The sequence below is a fragment of the Notechis scutatus genome, chromosome 2, assembly GCF_049901735.1.
Source record: "Notechis scutatus isolate UNSWTSFEM ecotype Mainland chromosome 2, rNotScu1.2, whole genome shotgun sequence".
In the NCBI taxonomy this organism is placed as follows: domain Eukaryota; kingdom Metazoa; phylum Chordata; class Lepidosauria; order Squamata; family Elapidae; genus Notechis; species Notechis scutatus.
Window position 1 is genome coordinate 9,583,580 of NC_142010.1, and position 25,261 is coordinate 9,608,840.

The window sequence follows — 25,261 nt, forward strand, 5'->3', positions numbered from 1 at the left end:
CCATTTCTGACACATGGCAGTCCAATATCTTCTTGAAAGTCTCAAGTGATTAAGCTCCCACAACTTCCAAGGGCAACTTCTGTTCCATTGGTTGATTGTTCTCCCTGTCAGAAAGTTTCTCCTTATTTCCAGGTTGAATCTCTCCTTGTTTAGTTTCTATCCATTATTCCATCCATTACAGGCGCTTTAGAAAATAGCTTGACCCCTTCCTCTCTGTGGCAACCCCTCAAATATTGGAAGACTGCTATCATGTCTCCCCTGGTCCTCTCTTTACTAGACTAGCCAGGCCCAATTCCTGTAACCGTTCTTCATATGTTTTAGTCTCCAGTCCTCTAATCATCCTGGTTGCTCTTCTCTGTACTTTTTCTAGAGTCTCAACATCTTTTTCTATAATGTGGTGACCAAAACTGGATGCAGTACTCTAGGTGTGGTCTTACTAAGGCTTTATAGAGTGGTATTAGTACCTCACTTAATCTCGATTGTATCTTTCTGTTAATGCAATTTAGGGTTAAATCCTTAAATCCTTCCATTCCCCACTATCCCGTCAGAGCTGAAGAAGCTTCTTGGGTGAGAAGCAAAGTATCTTCTCATCTGAGAACATCTGAGCTGCGATGGCGCAGTGTGTTAGGAATGTAAGTCACCTAACAGTTGGGTTGGAAATATATAAACCAGGATAGACATTTAATACTGTCTCTTTAAGGGAATGCTAAAATTGTAATTGGGTGTGGTTCCTCAAACGGCCATAAGAAACCTGGGTTGTTAGTCCTGAGTGTTGCTAGTTGCTAGTTGGTCAATGTTCTGATGTTCGTGTTGATTTGGAATGGAGTGAATCCCGTGCTGCTATGTACTGCATTATTGTAAGCAACCTCTGCAAAAGGTAATAACTCAGCCCAATTTTCTTGTTGATAATTTACATACCATCCAATGTATTGTTCAATCATGGCATTAGTCCTCTCCGCTGCTCCATTACAAGAAGGATGGAAAGCTGAGGATAACCCTTGAGAGGAACCAATGGATTTCAGAAATTCCCTCCAAAATTTTGCGGTAAATTGTACCCCTCTGTCTGATATTATTCTACGAGGTACTCCATGTGGTCTATAGATATGTTTCACGAACAGCTTTGCAAGTTTTTTCACAGATGGAAGTCCTGTGCAGGCTATAAAATGGGCCTGTTTAGAGAATAAGTCAATTATAGTCCAAATGATCATATTCCCTTCACTCTTAGGTAATTCAACAATAAAGTCCATTACGATTTCTTCCCAAGGTTGGGTTGGTTCAGGAACTTGTTGCAGGAGGCCAGGGGTTTTTCTAGTTCTGTGTTTTATTGTGGCACAAATTGAACAACCTTTTACATAGTCCTCGACATCAGGCTTCATTTTTGGCCACCAGAACTGTCTTCTCAGTAAATGTAGGGTTTTTAGGAATCCGAAGTGGCCTCTCAGCCAGGAGTCATGGCTACTCTTTAGTAGTCCAAATATCTTAATTGGTGTAGCATGAATTGCCAGTTGACATTATCAAACACCTTTTGAGCATCTAGGAACAACAATGCCAATGCTTTTCATTATGTGCTTTGTAGTGTTCCAATGTATCTAATATTACTCTCATATTATTTCTTATCTACCTTTTAGGTAGAAAACCATTTTGATCAGGGAGTATGTGTATAAACTCCTTCAAGAATCTCTTCAGCCTTTCTGCTGCTATTGTGGCAAATATCTTGTAGCTCTTTGTATATTTCTGTCGGGAGCCCATCTGGCTTGGTGTTGTGTTGGTTTTTTGTTTTTTTGATCACCTCTGCTAATTCTGTTGTAGTTATTTTCTCATTCAGCATAGATTTCATTATTTTTGGCACTTTAGGTAAATTAGCTTTTCCCAGATATTGTAGTATTTTCTCCTCTGCCAAAGTGGAAGTTTTGATGGCCATCGATGAAGAAGTACATAGAAACCTATGTGGCCAGCTGTCCTGTGTGCTTCAGTTAAGAGGCTGCTGTCTACCCTGAAGTGAATCTGGCTGAGATCATCTTGGAGGCTTCAGTGTTGCCACAAGGGAGAAGGGACAAGGAGGGGGGAAATAGTTAGCTGGGGATTTGTAGTCAAAACAGAGTTTTCCTGTGGGAACCAATGATAATCCAACAGGTGGCTGAGGAAAGGAGGAGTGAAGTAACTAAGCAACCGGCCAGCACTTTGATTGGACAATGTGACTGATGACTTGGGGGGAGCGGGAATTTTTATTTTTTAATTAGGTGAAAACCGCAGGAACCTTCAGAGTCAGTTTTCACCAATTGTGCCAATATCAAATGTCCAATTAATCGTTCCTTGAGGAATCTACATGCCTTGGAGCTCTATTTTCTTTGGGTACCTTACTTGGAGGCTGCCCAGTAAGCCTCCAGGACTGTTGCAGACTGTTGCCAGCTACATGGCTCCTTAGAAGACAATATCTATGGACTTTATTGTGGAACTATCAGAGAGTGCTGGGAAGACTGTGATCTGGGTTATTGTTTTCCAAACAAGCCCACTTTGTGATGTGACTTAGGATCCCTTCTGCTTGATCCTTGGCTAGACACCAAATTATATGTGAAACTCTCAAAATGCGAATTCCACAAAGAGTCACTAGACTACTTAGGCTACCGAATATCCAACCTGGGGATTGAGATGGACCCCGGAAAGGTGAAAGCGGTGCTGGACTGGCAACCCCCCAGAACCCGAAAACAACTTCAAAGTTTCTTGGGGTTTGCCAACTTCTATAGACAATTCATTCCGTCCTTTGCTGAAGTTGCCCTCCCGTTGATAGAGCTATTAAAAACGGGCCCGTCACCCACAAAACCGAAGCCAAGTCAACCCCTGGCTTGGACTATGGACTATCAGAAAGCTTTCGAGGCCTTAAAACGCCTCTTTGCAGCTGAGCCCATCCTCCAGCACCAAGACACGACCAAGCCTTTTATTGTCCAAATGGATGCAAGTGATGTAGCGGTGGCAGCTGTTTTGCTGCAAAAGGACTCTCAAGGCCAACTGATACCTTGCGCTTATGTGTCCAAAAAGCTGACAGACACAGAGCGAAGGTGGGCGGTCTGGGAGAAAGAAGCATTCACCGCACGATGGGTTTTGTTGTCTTGGAGGCATTTTCTAGAAGGGGCACCAGAGCCCTTTGAGGTATGGACTGATCATAAGAACCTCAAGGCTCTAAAGACCCCTAGGAGATTATCGCCCAAACAAGTCCGCTGGGCCCAATATTTCAAGTGATTCAATTTTAACGTTAAATATATCCCCAGAGGGAAAAACGTACTGGCGGGCACTCTGTCCAAACCTCAGTTTGACAGCCACCGAGAGGAAATAGTACAAGTCTTAATTTCAGAAGGTCAATCGGCAGGCCAAGTAACCACTCGAGCCCAAGCCAACCGCAACCCCAAATACCTGGAAGATAAGCTGACTACAGAATTGAAAACGGCCCTAATGACGACCCTTGGTTCCTGGACCATCAAACCGAGTTGACAATGAATGATGGACTAGCTTGGAAAGGGACTAAGCTTTATGTACCCACAACCCTAAGTCTACTGGTACTAAAACGTAGCCACGACTCCCAGCTGGGAGGCCACTTTGGATTCCTAAAAACCCTACATTTACTGAGAAGACAGTTCTGGTGGCCAAAAATGAAACCTGATGTCGAGGACTATGTAAAAAGTTGTTCAATTTGTGCCACAATGAAACATAGAACTGGAAAACCTCCTGGCCTCCTGCAACAAGTTGCTGAACCAACCCGACCTTGGGAAGAGATTGCAATGGACTTTTTTGTTGAATTATCTAAGAGTGAAGGGAATACGATCATTTGGACTATAATTGACTTATTCTCTAAACAGGCCCATTTTATAGCCTGCACGGGATTTCCATCTGTGAAAAAACTTGCAAAGCTGTTCATGAAACATATCTATAGACTACATGGAGTACCTCGTAGAATAATATCAGACAGAGGGGTACAATTTACCGCAAAACTTTGGAGGGAATTTCTGAAATCCATTGGTTCCTCTCAAGGGTTATCCTCAGCTTTCCATCCTGCTTGTAACGGAGCAGCGGAGAGGACTAACGCCATGATTGAACAATACATTAGATAGTATGTAAATTATCAACAAGAAAATTGGGCTGAGTTATTACCTTTTGCAGAGGTTGCTTACAATAATGCAGTACATAGCAGCACGGGATTCACTCCATTCCAAATCAATACTGGAATGGATTTTGTCCCGATGCCAGATTTACCTAGACAATCTCCCTCATCCATGTCCCTAACAGAATGGATGAACTCATTAAAGAAAGGGTGGGAAGATAAAAAAAAAAAAGCTTTGACCAAAGCTGCAAAAATTTATAAAAAACAGGCGGATAAACATAGATTCCTTCAACCGCCTTTTAAAGTAGGGGACAAAGTATATATGTCAACCAAGTATCTTAGGTTGAAACTGCCCAGCAAGAAGTTGGGTCCAAAATTCTTGGGTCCGTTCCCAATTTCAAAGATAATCAATCCAGTCACTGTCCAATTAAGTCTTCCTCAAATATTGGGGAAAATTCATCCAGTATTCCATTGTAGTTTAGTAAAACCAGCTACTACATCAATGATAAGACCACCGCCAATCACTCACCCTAAACCGTTAATGGTACAGGGGGAAACACATTATGAAATTTTAAAAAATTCTCGATTCTAGATTACACCATGGCCGATTGCAATATTTGGTCTTATGGAAAGGATACCCTCTCTCAGATTCTAGTTGGGTAAAGAGTTGGGATGTTCATGCTGATCAATTGGTTAACCAATTCCAAGAGGATTTTCCTCACAAACTGAAGCGTTCTCGTGGAGGGGGGAGAGGGGGTTAAGGACAATGTGTTAACCCCTGTATCTGTTTTTTTCCCCTTTTCTTTTAGGAGGAGTTTTCAAGGGGGGACACCTATCAGCTTTGAAATTCAGCTGCCACATTTTTTTTAGAGAGTTAGCGGAGTTGAAAAGTTCAAGGTTATTCTGTATGTCATATTAAGAATTTCCAGTTGCAGTTAATTGGTTCTCGTGATTTATGAAGTGTAGTAGTGGGAGGAGAGAAGGGAGGAGAGAAGGTGGATTCTGTGTAATGCGCGAAAATACTTTCACTTGGGAAATTGCTTTTGACATGCCAGATCTGTTTCTAATAAATCAATTGGAGAGATAACATCTCGGAATGATTGATATCATGGATACTTTCTGGATGCCTGACACATGCTATATCATCCCTTTTCTTTTTTTAAAAAACAAGTTTTATTAATTTTTAAAACACACAAATTATCATTATTCATTACACATTATTCATTAACTTCCGGTTTGTCGGCTTCAGCGGCAGGGATTTGCGAAGCTGCGCGATCCCTGCCGCGCTAGCCGCTTCTGGGGCTCCGACCCAGACGGTGCGGAGCTAGGCTGCCTTGCAGGGGCAGCTGAAGGTAGGGCGGATCCGGAGAGGGGTTTGGGGTGTTGCAGACCCCTCCCGGCCGGTAGAACCCCCTTTTCCCAGGACGGTGCAGCGGCGGTCTGTAATGGCCGCCACAAAGAAGCTGGCAGCCGGGTAAGAATGTGCAGGAGGAAGTGGAGAAAGTGCTTGAGAGGAGAAAGTTTTTCTTGGCTCCTAGGACTCTAAGACATATTTAATAAAATTCCTGAAAAGTATGACTTTCTGAATAGTACCTGCCAGAAGAGGAAAAAAGCGGCTGTTTGATGGTGCTGAAAAGAATTAAGAAGGGTGAAATATGTGGAGAAGTTAATATAGAAGGCTTAGAATGGTAAATAAAATAAGTAATGATATGTAAGATGAGCATGAATATAATTGAAGTCCATGAAGAGAGAGATACCTGGGTCCAAGTTACTTTCCAAAAAGATTTTTTTTATGTTTTGTGTGTTGTGTGTATATGTTTTTTTTGGGGGGAGAATTAGTAAAAACTTGTAGAAATATAGAATGAGAATAATGGTAATTAAGTCAGAAAGAAATAGATGAAATAATAATAATGATATTGAATAAGAGTAAAGAGAAGTAAAGAGAAATTGAATAAGAGGTTTTTGTATGTTATATGGAAATGGTTTAAAACAGAATCATAATTTATCTGACTTGTTAAATTTACAATGAAAAAAAGATCATCCCTTTTCTGATCAAGAGATTGTGTTAGTTGGAGTCGGCGATGATAGACTCCTGATTTTCTCCTTCTGTAAACCAACATGGCTCTTCTGCTTTTGCTGTCATGGCAAATCTCTTTAATCTCTTCATTGGATTCAAGGAAGTTGAACAATTTCTAGGAGAAGGAGTAGCAGAACGTTGGGGTGGAATTAAAAGAGGGATAAGCCTAGATTCCTACGTGGTCACAAGAAAACTATGTTCAACCCCCTCTTGAATTCTTTTAACACTTATGTAGCTCCAAGCAAGTGTTAAGTGTTGGTTGAAGAGGTTCCTGTGCACAGGCATGATCAGCAATAAATCAGTTTAATTGGACTTTCACTTAAGGACATGATCTTTTGTGCCTGACACAAATTGGTATAAATTTTGCAACACAAAATCATGATTTGGGAATATCTCTATGAATGACAATATAAAAGAATAGATGACCGAGAACTAAACCTTATTCAAATTACCCACTTTTCTGAGAAACATTGAAAATTATAATAACATAATTTTAAGACATGTCTGTGGAGATTCTCAGTCATCCAGGTCATGGTTGTCCCAAATGTTGGGATAATTTATTTTGGGTAATTTTAAGACAGTTTTCATCCACTTAATTATCACATCATCCAAATCACACTTAATTAAAATCTTGTTTATGACAGCATGAAATACTATGCCAATACTTTGCTGATATCAAATTATATCACCAGCATCCCCACAATCTATTCAGGAAGTGTACTTATATATAGAATATATAGTCTGGTCTACCTGGAAAGTTGTGTTTTTTGTTTGGTCTACCTGGTAGAACATTAGTTTGGTAGCTTTCATTTTGACAAATCCATACTTTTTGGTATTCACCATGTTGTCTTCAGGGAATTTATGAATTCCTTTATTATTTCTTTGTTCAATTTATTGGTGACTTGCTACAGAATGTTCCTTATAATTGACAAATTATATCAAGACTTAATTCTGTCCATACATATTTTGTCAATATACTGTATGATTGACATATTTTGCTGAACTTTTTGTTTTTTACTTTTGAAGATAGGGGCATCACTTCTCCCAATTAAGCATATTTGCAAATTAGACAACTGTAGAAGAATGACTTGAATGTGAGAAGACCATGCAGTTAGATAAGAAACCAAGTTTTCTGCTTTTAAAATTCATGCATGTTCCATTCTGAACAAGAACAAATTTTGCAATATTTCCCAGAAGAAACTGTACTTGGACCAAAATGGGGAGATAGCAGCAGATCTGGGCATCATGACCTGGGTGGTTCATCCCAAGAAAGAACCCATGGAAGAGATTCTGGGGAGTTTTGAAAGAGAAAGACTTATTATCAACAAAGATACCCTGTCAAAGCTGAAGCTGCTCGATAAGGTGGGTGAATTATTGCTGTTTTTTCTGTTTTCCAATGCCTTAGGACCCACCTCAATAGAATAGAATAGAATAGAATAGAATAGAATAGAATAGAATAGAATAGAATAGAATAGAATAGAATAGATGAATCAAGATGAATGGGTGAGAACTGAATATGGGAGTATAACACTCTTAGGACTGCTTGGAAGGCTTCAGTAATATTGACCAAAGTCAAACATGGAATGCTGGGTGACAATTCTTTAGGACACAGATCGAGGTTTTTTTTTTAAAATCCAATTTGCAATCTGGTACCTCTATAAAACAGGTGAGAGAGCCATCAAATGTTGAAGATTGTGATTCTGATAGCCACAATCCATCCACAGAATAATTGAGCTAAGCCATGCCCAGGCTCCTTGCTGTCTCCTTCTTGGCGCACACAGCAAGTACTGTTTCAGTTTCCAAACAGACCTCAACTTTCTCACACACTGACAGGACGCTAGCCAGATGAATACCGATGGATGCTGGTAGGCAGAGGCAGAATTTTTTCCCCTTATTTTCCTCCCGAAAAACTAAGCCCGACCACATAGTTTCATAGCGAAGCACGGGTATCGAGCTAGTAGGGAATATAAAAAAAAACAACATATTGATGATTTCCACTGTACCTGCATGGGTGTGGTGCGCCCTCTTTGCAAAGTACTAAATAGTAAATAAAACTAGTAAATAAAGTAGTAAATAAAACTACCATTGTTGGGAGTTTTGGCTGGTGATTGTTTATTTCAAAACTAGACACCCTTTCTGGACATGTCTCAAATGGACTGACCCACACTACGAAACAGCACCTGGAAGACTAAGCACCCTCTATAAAAACTTGATCCAGGAAAGAAGGTAGAAAACAGCTTGAGACCACATTTGGATGAGGATCAAATCTCTTATCCAAATAAGCCACAGGATCTGCTGCAGAGGTGGTATTCATCAGGTTCTGACCAGTTCTGGAGAACCGGTAGCGGAAATTTTGAGTAGTTCGGAGAACTGGCAAATACCACCTCTGACTGGAGATTTTACAGTATCCTTCCCCTGCCACGCCCACCAAGCCCCACCCACAGAACCAGTAGTAAAAAATTTGAATCCCACCACTGATCTGCTGGCCTCCAAATGGGAAGGTTTCAGGATTCTGTCATGTAAATGGGAAAGAATCTATGATAGAAAATGGCAGGTGATCATCTCTAATGCTTTGCTATCCAGATTTAGCTAGGGAGCTGCTGGAAGAGCCCACCTTCTGTGGAAGCTGCCTAGAGGCCAGGATTCTTTGCAACATCCCATCTCAGGGAAAAAGTGGGAGCTAAAGCCCATTCAGGGGAGGAAGAAAAGCTGGTGGGACATTCCCTGTTTTCCCCCACTTCCTTCAAGAAACAACTCTCAGTGGAAGGGAGAATCTCTCCCTCTCCCACATTACTCATAGCTGGAGCGCTATTTAGAATAAAGTTTGCCTGAGTATTCAGATGGTTTACACAAGACATCTCTTTGTTATAGACACAGATTAACAGAGTTGGAAGGGACCTTATAGGTCATCTAATCCAACCCAACGCCCAAGCAGGAGATGCTACCCCACTTCAGACAAATGGCAGTCCAGTCTCTTCTTGAAAGCTTCCAGTGATGAAGTTCCCACATAAAGAATGGTTACAGGAACTGGGCCTGGCTAGTCTAGTGAACAGAAGGACCAGGGGAGACATGATAGCAGTCTTCCAATATTTGAGGGGTAGCCACAGAGAGGAAGGGGTCAAGCTATTTTCTAAGGCACCTGTAAGCCAGACAAGGAATAATGGATGGAAACTGAACAAGGAGAGTTTCAACCTGGAAATAAGGAGAAACTTTCTGACAGTGAGAACAATCAACCAATGGAACAAAAGTTGCCTTCGGAAGTTGTGGGAGCTTCATCACTTGAGACTTTCAAGAAGAGTTTGGACAGCCATGTGTCAGAATTGGTGTAGGGTATCCTGATTGAGGGGGAGATGGACTAGATAAGCTACAAGGTCCCTTCCAATTCTGATTATCTGTTATCTGTAAAACATTAAAGGTAAGTAGGAAGAGGTGCAACAACTGAGCAGAATGAGCTTCCTGTGCCCACGTTTCTATCTGCAAAAGAGAAATCACTTGCTGCTTCATACGAACCATCATCTTTATAATAATTTTACTTTTCTTTTGTGCTGAAAAAAAGGAGATCACACTATATCCATTGTTAATCTTTTTATTCTTTTTCAGGTCAGCTCATCTTCAGAAGAACAAAATCTCATTACATCCAGTCCTGTTATTCTTCTATACTATAATTAGTAGATAGTGTACCAAATTTCCTTTTTCTTACTCCAAATATCAATTTTCAGTAGAAGTCTTGACAAGATGACCAGAGAAAGATGACCTGAAGAGTCTACCTAAGGAGGATAACGAAGGGATCTTGTCACAAACATTAATCACAGATATGAACTGGGGCATGGACATTAAATGCTGCACATTTATCCAGGTCCAAGAAATGAACTAGGAAGGTTGAGGACCTCTTGAATGCTAGCAGTGATAAGGACAAGAAGAAACATATAGTCACCATACATATTTTTGCCAAATTTCCGAATAAATGGGATGGTTTCAGGATGACTTCTTTTTGTGAATAGGATTTCGTTCAGACTTCCATTTTAAGAAGCTAAGAATATGTCTTCTGGATTAGACCAAGATCCATCTTCTTCTCCCAGTGATCACCCAAAAACCTCTGAAGTGTCCACATTTAGAACGTAGAGATATGTGAATTATTACAACATCGGACCAGGTTTTATGTTCAATCTCCCACAAACCACATCCATGTGATGCTCAGTCATCCCATTCATTAGGAATGATTTTCTAGAAATCTTATGACACTGTATTTTAATTCCTCTCTTGCTTAGTTCCTGCATAATAATTTAGTAAACCTATTGGATAATTCAGAATATTTTACTTGTAATTTGGCTAAGAGGTGTCTCTCTCCTCTCCTCAAGTTGCTGGTGCTGAATCCTTGAATCCTACTGCTTCAAAAAAATTATTAATGGCTTATCCACAAGATTCCCAATACACAAATGTCATGTTTCAAAAACCTAGGGGTGGAATTTCAGGATTAGGTAGGCTTAAGGGCACAAGAGAGATGTACTGCCTTGATTGCTCCAAAGATCCCAGTGGCCATCTTGCAATTCTACTGAACAAGGATGGAGAAAATATTTTCTAGTTTCCCTTTAATTATTTCAAGCAAAATGGTTGGCCCAGCTCATGTATGGAGAGCAGTTTGGATTATTGTCTAAGTTTAGCCTGTTGGGACATGTTGAGAGTTGACATTCCCCTGTCTCACATTTCTACAATTCTTCTGGTTGTAAGCTGCTCTTTTGTATTCAAGTTTGGCCTCAGAATGATAATATAGCACTTGGGGACAAAGATGCAGCCCAGCAGTCCAGCATTGGAGGCCAAGATGGAGAAGACCTGAACAGCCACCATGTATTTCCCTTTGGTGCTCAGGTAGGTGGGCACAAAAGTCACCCAGACACTGCAGAAGACCAACATGCTGAAAGTGATTAGCTTGGCTTCATTGAAGGCCCCAGGCAAATTCCTGGCCAGGAAAGCCACTGTGAAGCAGATGGCAGCCAAAAAGCCCAGGTAGCTGAGTGTGATGTAGAACATGACAACACAGCCTTCGTTGCATTGCAAGATGATTACTCCAGGTTGGGAGTGGAGGTCAGAGTCAGGAAATGGAGGACAAACTCCAAGCCAGATGGAACAGATGATAAGTTGGATAGAAGTACAAGAAAGGATGATTGAATTGGCCAAGCTCTTCCCCAACCATCTCTTCACTCTGTTTCCTGGTTTTGTGGCTAGGAAAGCCAGCACTACAGTGATTGTTTTGGCCAAAAGAGAAGAAATAGCAACTGAGAAGACAATGCTGAACACTGTTTGTCGAAGAAGACAGGTGGCTTTCCTTGGCTGACCAATGAAGAAAAAAGAAGACAAGAAGCAAAGCAGGAGGGAAATCAGGAGGATGTAAGAGAGGTCCCGGTTGTTGGCTTTGACAATGGGAGTTTCTCGGTATTTAATGAATATGAGTAAAACAAGGCCTGTGGTTAGAAATAAGAGTAAGGCAAAAGACAAAAGGATGATGCCCAGATGTTCTTCATAAGACAGGAAAGACATAACTTTGGGGATACATTGGACTCGGTCCACATTTGGATATTTATCATCTGGACAATTGATACATTTTTCTGTATCTGACAAAATCAAAAGGCAATATTTATTTAACATTCTGTCTTTTTACATTTCAAGAAATACCTTCTTGGGACAACAAGTATTATCAAAGAAGCATTTTTTTAAACAATTGAACCAAAACAAGGAATACAAAATCTGTGTCTGTCTGTGTTTGTCTGTCCGCCTTGCCTCTGCTTCTATCTCTGTTTCTCTATAAATTGCTACGGTCATTCAAACTGGGGAAAGCTCTTGGACCGAAAGATTTCCAGTGTTATGAGCAAAGCCTTCATAGAAAGCTACATTATTAGAGATAAAAAAATAAAACAGTTAATGTTTCTGGGTCTGCTTCCTGTGTCCTTTTAGCTGGCACTTCTTAATATTGTATTCCAGTGTTGGCAAACCTCTTCAGTACCAAGTGTGAAATGGGAGCACTCACACATGGGGGAGGGGGAATTTGAAGAGCAGTTCCCCAGCGCTCTTCCAATTTCCGGTGTCCCCAGCTCCATGTGCACACTGGAACCCAGAAAAGCAATGAGCAATGGCTGGCGTGCCCGGAGAGATGGCTCTGCATGCCACTTCCGGCACGCCATAGGTTCACCATCATGGCTCTATACTGAACTCAGAGGATATCTATCCTGAAGGGTCCTTGGCAGGGTTGGGATTCTACCAGTTCGCACCTATTCGCTAGAACTGGTTGTTAACATTCTAAGCAGTTTGGAGAACCGGTTGTTAGAAGAAATTACTAGCCTAATCCTGTAAGGAAAGCAGGAAGGAAACATTCTGGTGTTGCTTACAGAAACTGACTCTCTGTTAACCCTTATTACATTCTTGGCAGGACTAGACTTCCTGTCTCAGGAACTTCTCTGGAGTTCTTTTCCCCTTCTTGGCTGGTACTTTGCTTGTGTGGAGTGACCATTCAAAGTTACAATGGCACTGAAAAAAGTGACTTATGACCATTTTTCACACTTACGTCTGTTGCAACATCCCCAGTCATGAGAGGCCAGGCGAGGAGATGCGTGCCTCGATGTGAGTGATATTGAATTGGCCACGCCCAGCCAATAACATGACCTACAAGCTATGTCCACCTGGTCACTTGACCACCAAGCCATGCCCACCAACTGAGCCATGCCCACAGAACCGGTTGTTAAAAAATTTGAATCCCACCCCTGGTCCTTGGTACTCTCTGACTTGTTTGTTTTCTTACAGATGTTTAATTACCCTAACTTGTTCTCCCATCTAATTTAGCTGCTAGCACTGATGATGTTACCTAGTTAGCATAATGAAATGTCTGTAAGAAAACAAGCAAGCTCAGAGAGCACCAAGGACTCTTCATTTCAAACCTGAGCTACAAATATTCTCCTTTATTAATACCTATCCTGTGAAATCTAGTTGGCTGGCAGAGAAGGCAGTCTACCAAATAATCCGGAATGACTACTGGAACCAGTGTTAATATTGGTGTAATGATGTACATCCATAACTTTCCTCACTACCATATTATGAACCAGTGACACTTTCCAGTGATATTGAAAGAGAAGCTCATTTAGAGTGCATTGCAACAATCCTTCTAGAAAATGGACCTAAAACAATTGGTTATGTTTCAAAGAACTCTGATGTTCTTAGAAAGATAATTGTGGAAGGACAGATCCAACGTAAAAAGCAGAAGAAATATTTTCTCTGGCAGTAGTTTTCTCTGGTTTGGCCATCCTGCCACACCTTCTATCTCTTACTACATTTGTCTTCAAGGTCTATTCTTTGCTTTAGATAAGAAATTGTGCATTTTGAGAATAAACAAGAAAACAGTTGAGCATTATATCTGTTTCTTAACTTACATTTTAATGAAAATGCTCTGGTTGAATCCGCGCCCACAAAACTTGCCCTTTTTTTTGGTCTCACCCACCTTCCTGAGTAGAGATGGTCCCCTCTGGGCAAGGAACACAGTCATAGCAGCAAATTGGCTCTCCTTCTCGCTTCCACTTGACAAATCCAGGATGACATTTTTCCACACATTTGGACTGAGGAAGAGACTAAGCAGAAAAACAAGGAATTTGAAAGAAAACATGCTAGCGCTAACTATACTAGCATGCTCTTGACATAAGACTAAAAGTGACTGCTCAGTTTTTTAGAACTGTACTGAGGTTGAGATGGGGGTGAGACCACGAGACCATGTCCCTCAAAAAGGGTAAATCAGGCACCTTTTCCTGAAGTACATGAAACATAAATGTCAGCCTTGCATTGGAAAGCAATATTTCTAAGGCCCAGCTAGGAATCCAAGAAAATATCCTTTCTGTTGAAGAACTACAATTAGATGACCTCAACTGGCATGGAGAGAAAAACCCAATGTTATTATTAACTAAATTTGGAGTCTTCCCTCCACAAGAGACTTGAGGTAGCTAACAATCAAGGGGGTTTTCAGATGAGATGGCCCCTTACATGTCAAAGGCCAAATCTAAGCAGCATTTCATTGCAAATTGCCCATCATTACTTCAGGTATTACAGAGGGTTTTTCTCTAAGTCAAAGTGATATTTCAGTGCTCCTGTTTTCTTCGTCAGAGCTTTATCTCACATCAGACCAACCATTCTAATGCCATGTGATCCATTTATCTCAGAAGAATGAAAGAGAGGCAGGGATAATTCTGACCAAGTCTGGATTGGTTAAAAGAAACTTGCTCTGCTCTTTTATGAGGCATTGGCCCCAACCAGGACTAGGTGAATCCTAATTTCAAAGCTTATTTCCCATTGTAAGAGGTAATTACGCAACCCACCTATCTCCATCCCTACCCTCCCATTCTAAAGAATGAAATATTTTGGGAAATATTAAAAGAGGCAGAGTATTATATTTCCCCAAAGGAGAAACTGAGAAACATGTTCTTAAAGGCAGAAAGCAGCTCCAGTCTTTCTTAACAGCCCCTAGCAGATGCCTGAACTCTTTAGAGATGGTTATTTTGTGCCCATTGAGAAAGAGTGGAACGTCTATTCACAAACAAAACACCTTCACATCCAGTGATGGGATTAAAATTTACATCCCCCTCCTCCACCCAAATTCTAAGAATAGGACACGATCTTTAGTACACAATAGGATTAACCCACCGCCATTAGAACAGCAAAAGATACCAGGCTCACTACATTGAACAACCCCTGCAGCATTTCAGAAACTGTATAAAAATCCTTGCACTCATCAAGCCAATTTGTCAACTGTCCCAGAACCACATGCTGGTTCTGCTTGTCAATAAATGGAATCCTTCTTTCCAATCAGCCTCCATTTTATTTCCAGTGTTTTTCTCCTGAATTGGAACTGAACCAAATGGGTTTTTCTTCCTACACCATTGAGAGAAAAAAGGACTTCCATCCAGTCTTGATTCCATTTCACCGGATTCAGTCCAAACCTGAACTCAGAGACTGGTCCAGAGAATTGCCTTCTTCTTTGCTATTTGAGGACAAGAAACAAGCAAGGCTATCAGGCTAGTACTGAGGGCCTCTCTTACCATTCTCCCAGAACTTCTCCATTTCAAAATTAAACCATGGTGCATAGACTTTACCCAAATTAAAATGGGTGAGACCTTTGGAAAATAGGGGGTGGGGGAAACATCAATATTTCTTCTACCTTATTGTGAAACTTTAGCTGTAATAGATGGTCCTGGATAATGATAAGTTTCTGTTTTTCAAAAGTCACCAGTTTCCCTATGATGGCGTTCTTCTTGGGGAAAAATATCCAGCTTAAGATCTTCAGATCAGCTGTTAAATCGCCATTTCGGTTCAAGTACAGTTTTATGTCAGAAATATTGCAAAACTCATTCTTCTCCAGGAAGTGGTGGAACTAGAAAGGGAATTTATTTTTATAAATTATAATAAATTTATAAATTTATTAAAAACAGTATTCCTGAAGAAGGAGGGGTTGAGCTAGATGGTCTAAGAGACTGCTTCAGATTTATGAAGATAAAATTCTAAGATGCTAGTCATGAATGCACACACATAGGAATTTATTTAATAATACATATATCCTATTTAGATTTAGCTGTGTTCAAACTTTATCCAGCATAATTCCCATTCTTTGGAATATTACAATATTCCAAAACAATATGAATTATTGTTTTGGCCAAATCTTTTGGCCTCTTGTAGAACAAGAAGGTTGAGATGGTACCCCTCCTTCTCCTTTGCATTCCTTCTCAAAATACATTAAATTGGATGGCTACTTGTCAGAACCTCATACCTGCCATGGCTCCAGCCTTGGAGCCCCCAATGTCTTTTCATCTTCCTTCCTTCTCCTCCTGGATCTAGAAGAATATGCTGCATTCAAGGCATAGGCCAGAGTCTTAATGACACTGTAAAAATGGTGGAAGTTATGGTTCCTAATCGTGTTTATTTTCTGTCTGGTCTCCAGTGGTATTTTCTCAGTACATCTTCTCCGGCCTTTGACAGAAACGCCCTGTCTTACATATTGGCAAAAAAATCAGAAAATAAAATACAAGCTGAATAGTCAAGATCTTGTTGACAAAAAGGACATAGAGCCCCCCCCATGAAACTAAGGCATGCCCTCTGTAGCTTTTCTCTGGTAATATCACAAAACAGCATACAAATTTGCTAGACCAATACTCGAATACAGTTCATCAGTCTGGGAACCATGCGATATCTGATATTAGCACAATTGAGAAAGTCAGAAATATTTCACAAGAAGAGCCTCTCCACTCCTCTACTCGTTTGTAGAATACCTTATGCCACCAGACTTGAAATTCTAGAACTAGAAAACCTTGAATTACTACAGTCCTTCGGTCTGATTTAAGCATGGTATATAAAATCATACATTGCAATGTCCTACCTGTCAATGAATACTTCAGCTTCAACCATAACAACACAAGAGCACACAATAGATACAAACTCAATATCAACCGCACCAAACTTGATTGCAGGAAATATGACTTCAGCAATAGGTGGTCAATGTCTGGAATACTCTACCCGACTCTGTAGTTTCTTCCCCAAACCCCAAAACTTTAACCTTAGACTGTCTACTATTGACCTCACCCCTTTCCTAAGAGGTCTGTGGGGCGTGCATAAAGCGCACTGGCATTGACCTACCGTCCCTGTCCTATTGTTTCTCTTATTCTTCTTTTATTTTTCTTATATGTACCCATTTCATGTATTCACAACTATGTATACACTTATACTTATTATCTTGTAAACAATTGGCAAATCAAATAAATAAATAAATAAAATAAATAAATTTTAAAAACAGTATTCCTGAAGAAGGAGGGGGTTGAGCTAGATGGTCTAAGAGACTGCTTCAGATTTATGAAGATAAGATTTTAAGATGCTAGTCATGAAAGCACACACATAGGAATTTATTTAATAATACATATATCCTATTTAGATTTAGCCATGTTCAAACTTTATCCAGCATAATTCCCATTCTTTGGAATATTACAATATTCCAAAACAATATCAATTATTGTTTTGGTCAAATCTTTTGGCCTCTTGTAGCACAAGAAGGTTGAGATGGTACCCCTCCTTCTCCTTTGCATTCCTTCTCAAAATACATTAAATTGGATGGCTACTTGTCAGAACCTCATACCTGCCATGGCTCCAGCCTTGGAGCCCCCAATGTCTTTTCATCTTCCTTCTTTCTCCTCCTGGATCTAGAAGAATATGCCATATTCAAGGCATAGGCCAGAGTCTTAATGACACTGTAAAAATGGTGGAAGTTATGGTTCCTAACCGTGTTTATTTTCTTTCTGGTCTCCAGTGGTATTTTCTCAGTACATCTTCTTCGGGGGTTTTTGGTAACTTCCTTTTTTGAAAAAGAAGTCAGTGAAATGACTGGTGGGAAATTATATTATTTTTTTTAAATTTTTTTTTTTTTTTTTTTTTTTTTTAAAAAAAAAAAATTTAAAATTTTTTTTTTTTTTTTTTTTTATTTTTTTTAATTTTTTAATAATTTTTTTTTTTTTTATTTTTTTTTTTTTTGTTTTTTTGAGGATAAAAATTTTTTTTTTGGAAGTAAAAATTTTTTCATAATTTTTTTTTTTTTTTTAAAAAAAAAAAAATTTTTTTTTTTTTTTCGGGGGGGGGGGGGGGGGGGGGGTTTTTTTATCTTTTAGAATGGGTTGTGATATAACAGCACAGATGCCATTCCTGACAAGCATAGGAGTCAAAATCCTCATGAAATTCTCTCCATTCTCTGTGTCTGAAGCAAAGAGACCAATCAAGGTCCATCTGAAATGCAGGAGCACTTGGACAATTTCTGGGTAGAAGAAGCCTTTTTTGGGGAAGAGGGAGTGGTAAAATGGCAAATAACTTTTATCATGCAGTGATTCGGAAAATAATTCAAAATTCATCTGAAAAAGCAATGAAGAATATTGGAGTCAGATCACTTCCAAGCTTTAAAGAAATCCAATTTGATTTTTACAAACATATTTCAATAGTTCATTGTTAATTAAGCTATCAAGATAGAGAATTTAAAAAATATATAACATTAACAAGTTTGTATATAACAATAATATAAAAGAAAATAAGTTTAAAAACCAATAAGAATAAAGAATGCAAATCATATTTCTGTATCAGCCCTACTATATAATTTACTTGGACTTCAGTAAGGCATTTCATAAAGTAGACCATAACCTACTACTAGATAAAGTAGAAAAATGTGGGTCAGACAGCATCACCATCAGGTGGATTCGTAACTGGCTGACCAATCACACTCAATGTGTAGTCCTCAATGGAATTGCATCTACATGGAGGGAAGTATGCAGTACCCCAAATTCAATGGTGAAAAAAATAAGGTTCTACATTTAGGCAAGAAAAATCAAATGCACAGGTACAGTATATGTGGTACCTTCAATAGTAGTAACTGTGAGAGGGATCTTGGAGTCCTAGTGGACAACTATTTAAATATGAGCCAACAGTGTGCATCAGCTGCCAAAAAAGCCAACACATTTCTAGGCTCCATAAGCAGAGCGATAGAATCAAGATCACATGAAGTGTTAATGCCACTTTATAATGCTTTGCTAAGGCCACACTTGGAATACTGCATCCAGTTTTGGTCACCATAATGTAAAAAAGATGTTGAGATTCTAGAAAGAGTGCAGAGAAGCGCGATCAAGATGATTAGGGGACTGGAGGCTAAAACATGTCAGAGCGTTTTCAGCATGACTATTATTATGAGACAACCCAGGAGCAAAACACAGTGCACAGAGACATTTAACAGTGGTTTATATACAACAGTTATATACAGACATGTTGTGGCTCTGAGGCTTGAGCCTGCATTGTTAGAGGAAGAAGACTCGGATGATGGGGAAGAGGAGGAATTGGGAATGCCTTCCTCCCCAGGACCTTCCTCTTCGGCAATGCCTTCCTCCCTGATTGTGCCTCAGGTATCAGCAGATAACCGAGAGGGAAAGCCTGAGGCTAATCAGGAGGAGGAGGGCATATCGGCGCAGCCTCTGACAGAGAATCAAGGAGACGAATGCTGGCTTGATGCTAGACAACGTCGCAGGAAAAAGTGTGAGCTGCAACGAAGGAAGCGGGGACAAATCAGAGACTGAGCTGAGTGAGTGACACACCCCACAGGGAATAAAAGGGGGTGTGTTTTCTCTGAGAGCTCCGTATGGAACAAAGTGTGAGTTTTCTTGTGGAACTTCGGTGTTTCCTGTTTATTGAAAGCCTTCGTGATTTATGTTCCTGTTATCTTGTCGGACTTGGCAGGCAGCCTGTGTGCTATTGCCAAGAATCCTGCCTGCTTCAAAGAATTAACTCTATAATTCCTGAATCTTTTTGCCTGCCTGTATTTTGTCAGAGTTGTGGACTTTCCATCCTCATTGGAAAGGTGAGACATAACACAGACATATATATGGTAGGCAAAATACCTTACAAGCAATCTTTCCTCTTCTTAACTCTACATGGAGAACTCTGCAATGAATACCGGACACAAGGAGAGAGAACACGCCCTGTAATGACTGCCTTTATAAAACACCTCTTAAAGGGATAAAACCCACCCCCAGTCTTAAAGGGAAATACTCATGCTATGCTGATTCATTCCTGTTGCAACTTAGAACTAAGGAGAAATTTCCTGACAGTTAGAACAATTAATCTGTGGAACAACTTGCCTTATAGAAGTTGTGAATGCTCCAACACTGGGAGTTTTAAAGAAGATGGTGGATAACCATTTGTCTTGAAGTGGTGTAGCGTTTCCTGCCTAGGCAAGGGGTTGGACTGGAAGACCTCCAAGGTGCCTTCCAACTCTGTTATTCTACATGGACAAAATGTCTATTTGGACTATTAACCAAAATTCCTCATGGTAAAAAAGAAAAAAAATCTCAGTAAAATTTATATTGAATAAAAATATTTCAAGTATGCACCATTGTGTTATCCCTTAGTAAGTATTGTTCCTACTTCTTACGGCTCCGTTGAGCCCAAATATCCATCTCAAACATGTGCATGTAGATCATAGTCAAAATTCTTTATTAAGGTAATCAATTTCTCCATAATATTTGTCCCTTTCCTCTGTCAAATGCTGCACTAAGATCTACAAAGGCAGATAACTGCTATTTCCAATGACTGATATGTTTTGTAAATAAATGGTTTGAGACAAATCTATTGTCAATAGAAGGCCAAAGTTTGCCTGTTACTCTGCAAGGGTGCACTTGTCATTTACTAAACTCTCAACTCAAAGAAGAACCTAGCGTGTATTTTATAGCTGTAGGATGAATAGGCCTGTAATTGCTAGGGTCCTCTTTATTCCCTTTTTAATACATGAAACTAATATTAATACCAGCCAATAGTCGCCTTCACCAGCAGGGATATTTTTTAAAAATAATTCAGCTGGTAAAAAGTCTTCTCCAGGAGCTCTATTGCTCTTCCAGCCTTTTATGAGGAACATCATGAACATTTTTGGGTTAAGAAGAATTGACATGTTGCTTGTATGCTTGTAATATAACTTCAATAAAATGATTTATTGATAGAGTGGTCCCTACGAGGTCATTCGGATTCTTTCCATGAATCTGGGATTTGTTTGCCATTGAAAATATCATTTTTGTAAAGATTAGGTACAAAGGATGAGCTTCCCATCTCTGCTGCATCTTTCATTTGTACAGAAGACTATTAGACTGGACACAGAGCATCTCCTCACCTTCCTAGGAATGCAGCAGAAGACCCAATGAGGAGGATCTCATAAAGGGGATATTATTGCTTTGATATTCTCCCCCTCAACACTATGGATCTCAATCATTAACCATGATGTCTACAATGGCCCTGGTAAAAAGCAGCTCTTCCAATAGAAGATACGGTTGGATCTATCCCTCACCCACCCATCACTCTAGTCAATTTACCTATAGAAAAAAAATGCATATAAACCTGAGGGACTTTGAAGGTGCCTCCTAATGTTGACATCTGGATGGAGATGTCATCGGCAGCTCCATCAACAAGAGCCAAAATGTTGTCCTTCCTTCCACAGCTGTAATTGGGAACATTGGCTTCTCCAGTAGACAGAATGTCCAGCAAGGCCTCTGAAGTGCCAAGTGTGTTCAAATAGTTGTCATGGATGTTGTAGCCAAGTGTGAGATTTTGTGGAAGCCAGGGTGTCTTGTTGGCCACTTGAATATTAAAAATGTAGCGTACTATTCTTTCCACATCAAAGGGTAAACTAATGTAAAAAAAAAAGTGCTCATGTTATCTACATCATCTAACAACACTAACAAAATACTTACACAATGCCAATACTCTTTGTCTCCACAACCCTTCTGAGTCTTAAGGTAATCGTGATCCAAAATCAGATGCAAAAGACAGTTACCCACCACCCTTTAATTTTAATGAATGTTGGAAAGATGGGATTTAGATACAGTAGGTCCTTCTAAGTATAAGAATCACAAACACACTGTCATTTGTAGCAGTAGTAATTTTCATCTGCCCAAGAACCAGGATTCAAAATCACTCAATCATTAAAGTAGGACCATCAAAATAAGAAGAGATGGTTCGTAAGTGACCCACAAAAGCAATTCTAAAATCAAGTCATCCTCTCTTCCTATAAGAATCAGCTATTAAATATGAATGAACAATTATAAAAATATGGAAATTAGGTGAGGCAAAGGAAACTACAATAATCATTACTTTAAAAAAAGTCAGTATTCAATTGACAAATTCAGGATTGGATTGGGAAAAGTATATAATCTGGACTTTTTTTCACGGCCCGTCCCCCCTCCCCCCACATCTTTGGATTTGAGATTTTCCCACCGAATAAAAGAAAAGAAAGATGCCATGAAAATCAAAACGATTCAAGAAATTAGACTTGCTTGACCTGTAACACAAGCATAAGTTAAATAAGAAGAAAAGAAGGTGAGTGTTAGAACTGCAAATGGAGGGAATGCAACTTCATCACACTGGACAACTTACGCGTGAGATTGACTAGAAGGAGCCTTATTGAAAGGCAATGCTGCTGTGAGAAACATTTTTGTTGCAGTGGTGATCATAGTAATGAGATGGTCTCCTGGCCTGTAAGAGCTCCATGGTCTTTTCCCATCCTCCAAACTCAGTGGGCATTTTGTTCTAAGCTTCCCAGAGGCTGACTGGGGCACCAGCAGTATTAGAAGCAGAATCAGGAGGTCCATTATTCATAGGGCTGAATGAATCCCCTTTGCGTTTCTCAACTAAAAGAACAAGAAGAGGTAGAAGAATCCAAAGCACTCTCACAAGGTGGGAGTGCCAGTGTCTTTCCTGATTGAGACAGAGACAAACTGAGCTTCAGATGGAAAGGAGAGAAAGAGACATTCAAAAGCACAGTCCCTGCTTGTCCCTTAACTTGTGCTGCACAGAGTGTGACCTGAGTCATTTATCCCTTTTTGATGCAAGATCTCTTCCACGTTTCTTCAGTCCGATGTTTACATCAAAAGCAAGTAGTAGCAGAAGAGATCTCAAAGACCAGAACTGTGAAAATTACAGAAAGAAGCAACTCTTCCTCTGGGGATCTTTAATTTCTTTGTGCAAAGGAATAGCTGGATAAAGGCACTTAAGTGAAAAGTCACCGATATTTTATATCACTGGGGGCACTGTTCTGTAGCCCTTGTGGTTCTTCCTGTCAGGTCCTGCCCAGAAAATTATGCAAACGATCTATTGGCATCCCTATAGTAAAACAACTCATTCCCTGCATAATAACAATTCAAAATTGCATATAATTCATTCCTTTATTTGAACAAAACAGTTCAGTTGAGATATTCATAGGGTGGTCTGAATGTGATAAATTGGAGAAAAAGAAATATCATTTGCATTCTTTATTCCTAGTTGTTTCTTAATATGTTTCTTTATTTGATTTTTATATAAAATCTTGTTTTATATTTGGTATCTTGATATGGGCTAAGGGATAATCAACAACAAACAATATATTTGCATGAGAACCAAGATAGATTTATCAAAAGCTAATATTTTGGACTTGATTTGACCCCAAATATAACAGCATTTTCATTGCTTTTTCAAATCTGTTATAAAATTATTTCAGAGGCTCTGAGTGATAAGATTCAGTTCCCTTTTTTCCACCAAATGCTGCCCAAAGAAGGCTTCCACTATCCAGGGATTGTCCAAGTGCTCCTCCATTTCAGATGGACCTTGATTGGTCTCTTTGCTTCAGACACAGAGAATGGAGAGGATTTCATGAGGACTTTTACTCCTTTGGTTGCTAGGAATGGAATTTGTGTTGTTATATCAGAACAATTCTCAACAAATAGACCTACAGCAACATTTAGGGACACAATCTCTAAGTGGAAACAAGTCAATGTCTTTGTTCACTTCATGGACTTTGATAACCTTGTGGACAGAATTCTTCCTTTCCATTTAACACTTAATATTTTGACAGGATCAATTGAAGGGAAAGTCTGGATCACGACAACTTTGGGAATGTATTCCATTAAAAAGAACAAAGTTTTCAAATATATCCATAGTGTTTGGTCCTTTCTTAGAAGCAAAAGAGGGGGGGGGGTGGGGTGTATCTTTTCTTTAGAAGCAAAAAGTTTAGAAGCAAAAACCCCCCCCCCCCCGTTTTTAAAACAGATCATGCCAAACCAATCTTATTTCATTCTTCAACACAGTGCCTAAATTAGTAGACCAGCAAAATACTGTGGACATAATACCCTGGTCAAAAAAATAAAGGGAACAATACAATGTAACTCCAAGTCAATCACACTTCTGTGAAATCAAACTGTCCACTTAGGTAGCAACACTGATTGACAATCAATTTCACATGCTGTTGTGCAAATGGGATAGACAACAGGTGGAAAGCATAGGCAGTTAGCAAGACATCCCCAATAAAGGAGTGGTTCTGCAGGTGGTGACCACAGACCACTTTTCAGTTCCTATGCTTTCTGGCTGATGGCTTGGTCACTTTTGAATGCTGGTGGTACTTTCACTCTAGTGGTAGCATGAGACGGAGTCTACAACCCACACAAGTGGCTCAGGTAGTACAGCTCATCCAGAATGGCACATCAATACGAGCTGTGGCAAGAAGGTTTGCTGTGTCTGTCAGCGTAGTGTCCAGAGCATGGAAGTGCTACCAGGAGACAGGCCAGTACATCAGGAGATGTGGAGGAGGCCGTAGGAGGGCAACAATCCAGCATCAGGACCACTACCTCCACCTTTGTGCAAGGAGGGACAGGAGAAGCACTGCCAGAGCCCTGCAAAATGACCTCCAGTGGGCCACAAATGTGCATGTGGCTGCTCAAACGGTCAGAAATAGACTCCATGATGATGGTATGAGGGCCTGACGTCCACAGGTGGGGGTTGTGCTTACAGCCCAACACCATGCAGGACGTTTGGCATTTGCCAGACAACACCAAGAGTGGCAAATTTCCCACTGATGCCCTATGCTCTTCACAGATGAAAGCAGGTTCACACTGAGCACATGTGACAGACGTGACAGGGTCTGGAGATGCCGTGGAGAATGTTCTGCTTCCTGCAACATCCTCCAGCATGACCGGTTTGGCAGTGGGTCAATAATGGTGTGAGGTGGCATTTCTTTAGGGGGCCGCATAGCCCTCCATGTGCTCGCCAGAGGTAGCCTGACTGCCATTAGGTACTGAGATGAGATCCTCAGACCCCTTGTGAGACCATATGCTGGTGCGGTTGGCCCTGGGTTCCTCCTAATGCATGACAATGCTAGACCTCATGTGGCTGGAATGTGTCAGCAGTTCCTGCAAGATGAAGGCATTGATGCTATGGACTGGACCGCCCGTTCCCCAGACCTGAATCCAATTGAGCACATCTGGGATATCATGTCTCACTCTATCCACCAACGCCACATTGCACCACAGACTGTCCAGGAGTTGGGGAATGCTTTAGTCCAGGTGTGGGAGGAGATCCCTCAGGAGACCATCCGCCACCTCATCAGGAGTATGCCCAGGCATTGTAGGGAAGTCATACAGGCACGTGGAGGCCACCCACACTACTGAGCTTCATTTTGACTTGTTTTAAGGACATTACATCAAAGTTGGATCAGCCTGTAGTGGTTTTTTCCACTTTAATTTTGAGTGTAACTCCAA

General features: G+C 40.3%; 1 protein-coding gene across 1 annotated transcript in view; it reads right to left on the reverse strand.

Moving 5' to 3' along the window:
- Positions 1-22,718, reverse strand: part of LOC148131720 (vomeronasal type-2 receptor 26-like) — a 58,244-nt gene extending 35,526 nt beyond the window's left edge. The window contains exons 1-5 of the mRNA XM_087958824.1: positions 22,131-22,718; positions 21,096-21,384; positions 15,964-16,179; positions 15,358-15,570; positions 13,654-13,780 (exon numbers count right to left, since the gene is read on the reverse strand). Of these exons, the coding sequence (XP_087814950.1) occupies positions 13,654-13,780; positions 15,358-15,570; positions 15,964-16,179; positions 21,096-21,384; positions 22,131-22,345 (1,060 nt within the window). The 5' untranslated portion in view covers positions 22,346-22,718. The remainder of the gene's footprint in view (positions 1-13,653; positions 13,781-15,357; positions 15,571-15,963; positions 16,180-21,095; positions 21,385-22,130) is intronic.
- Positions 22,719-25,261: the final 2,543 nt, after the last annotated feature.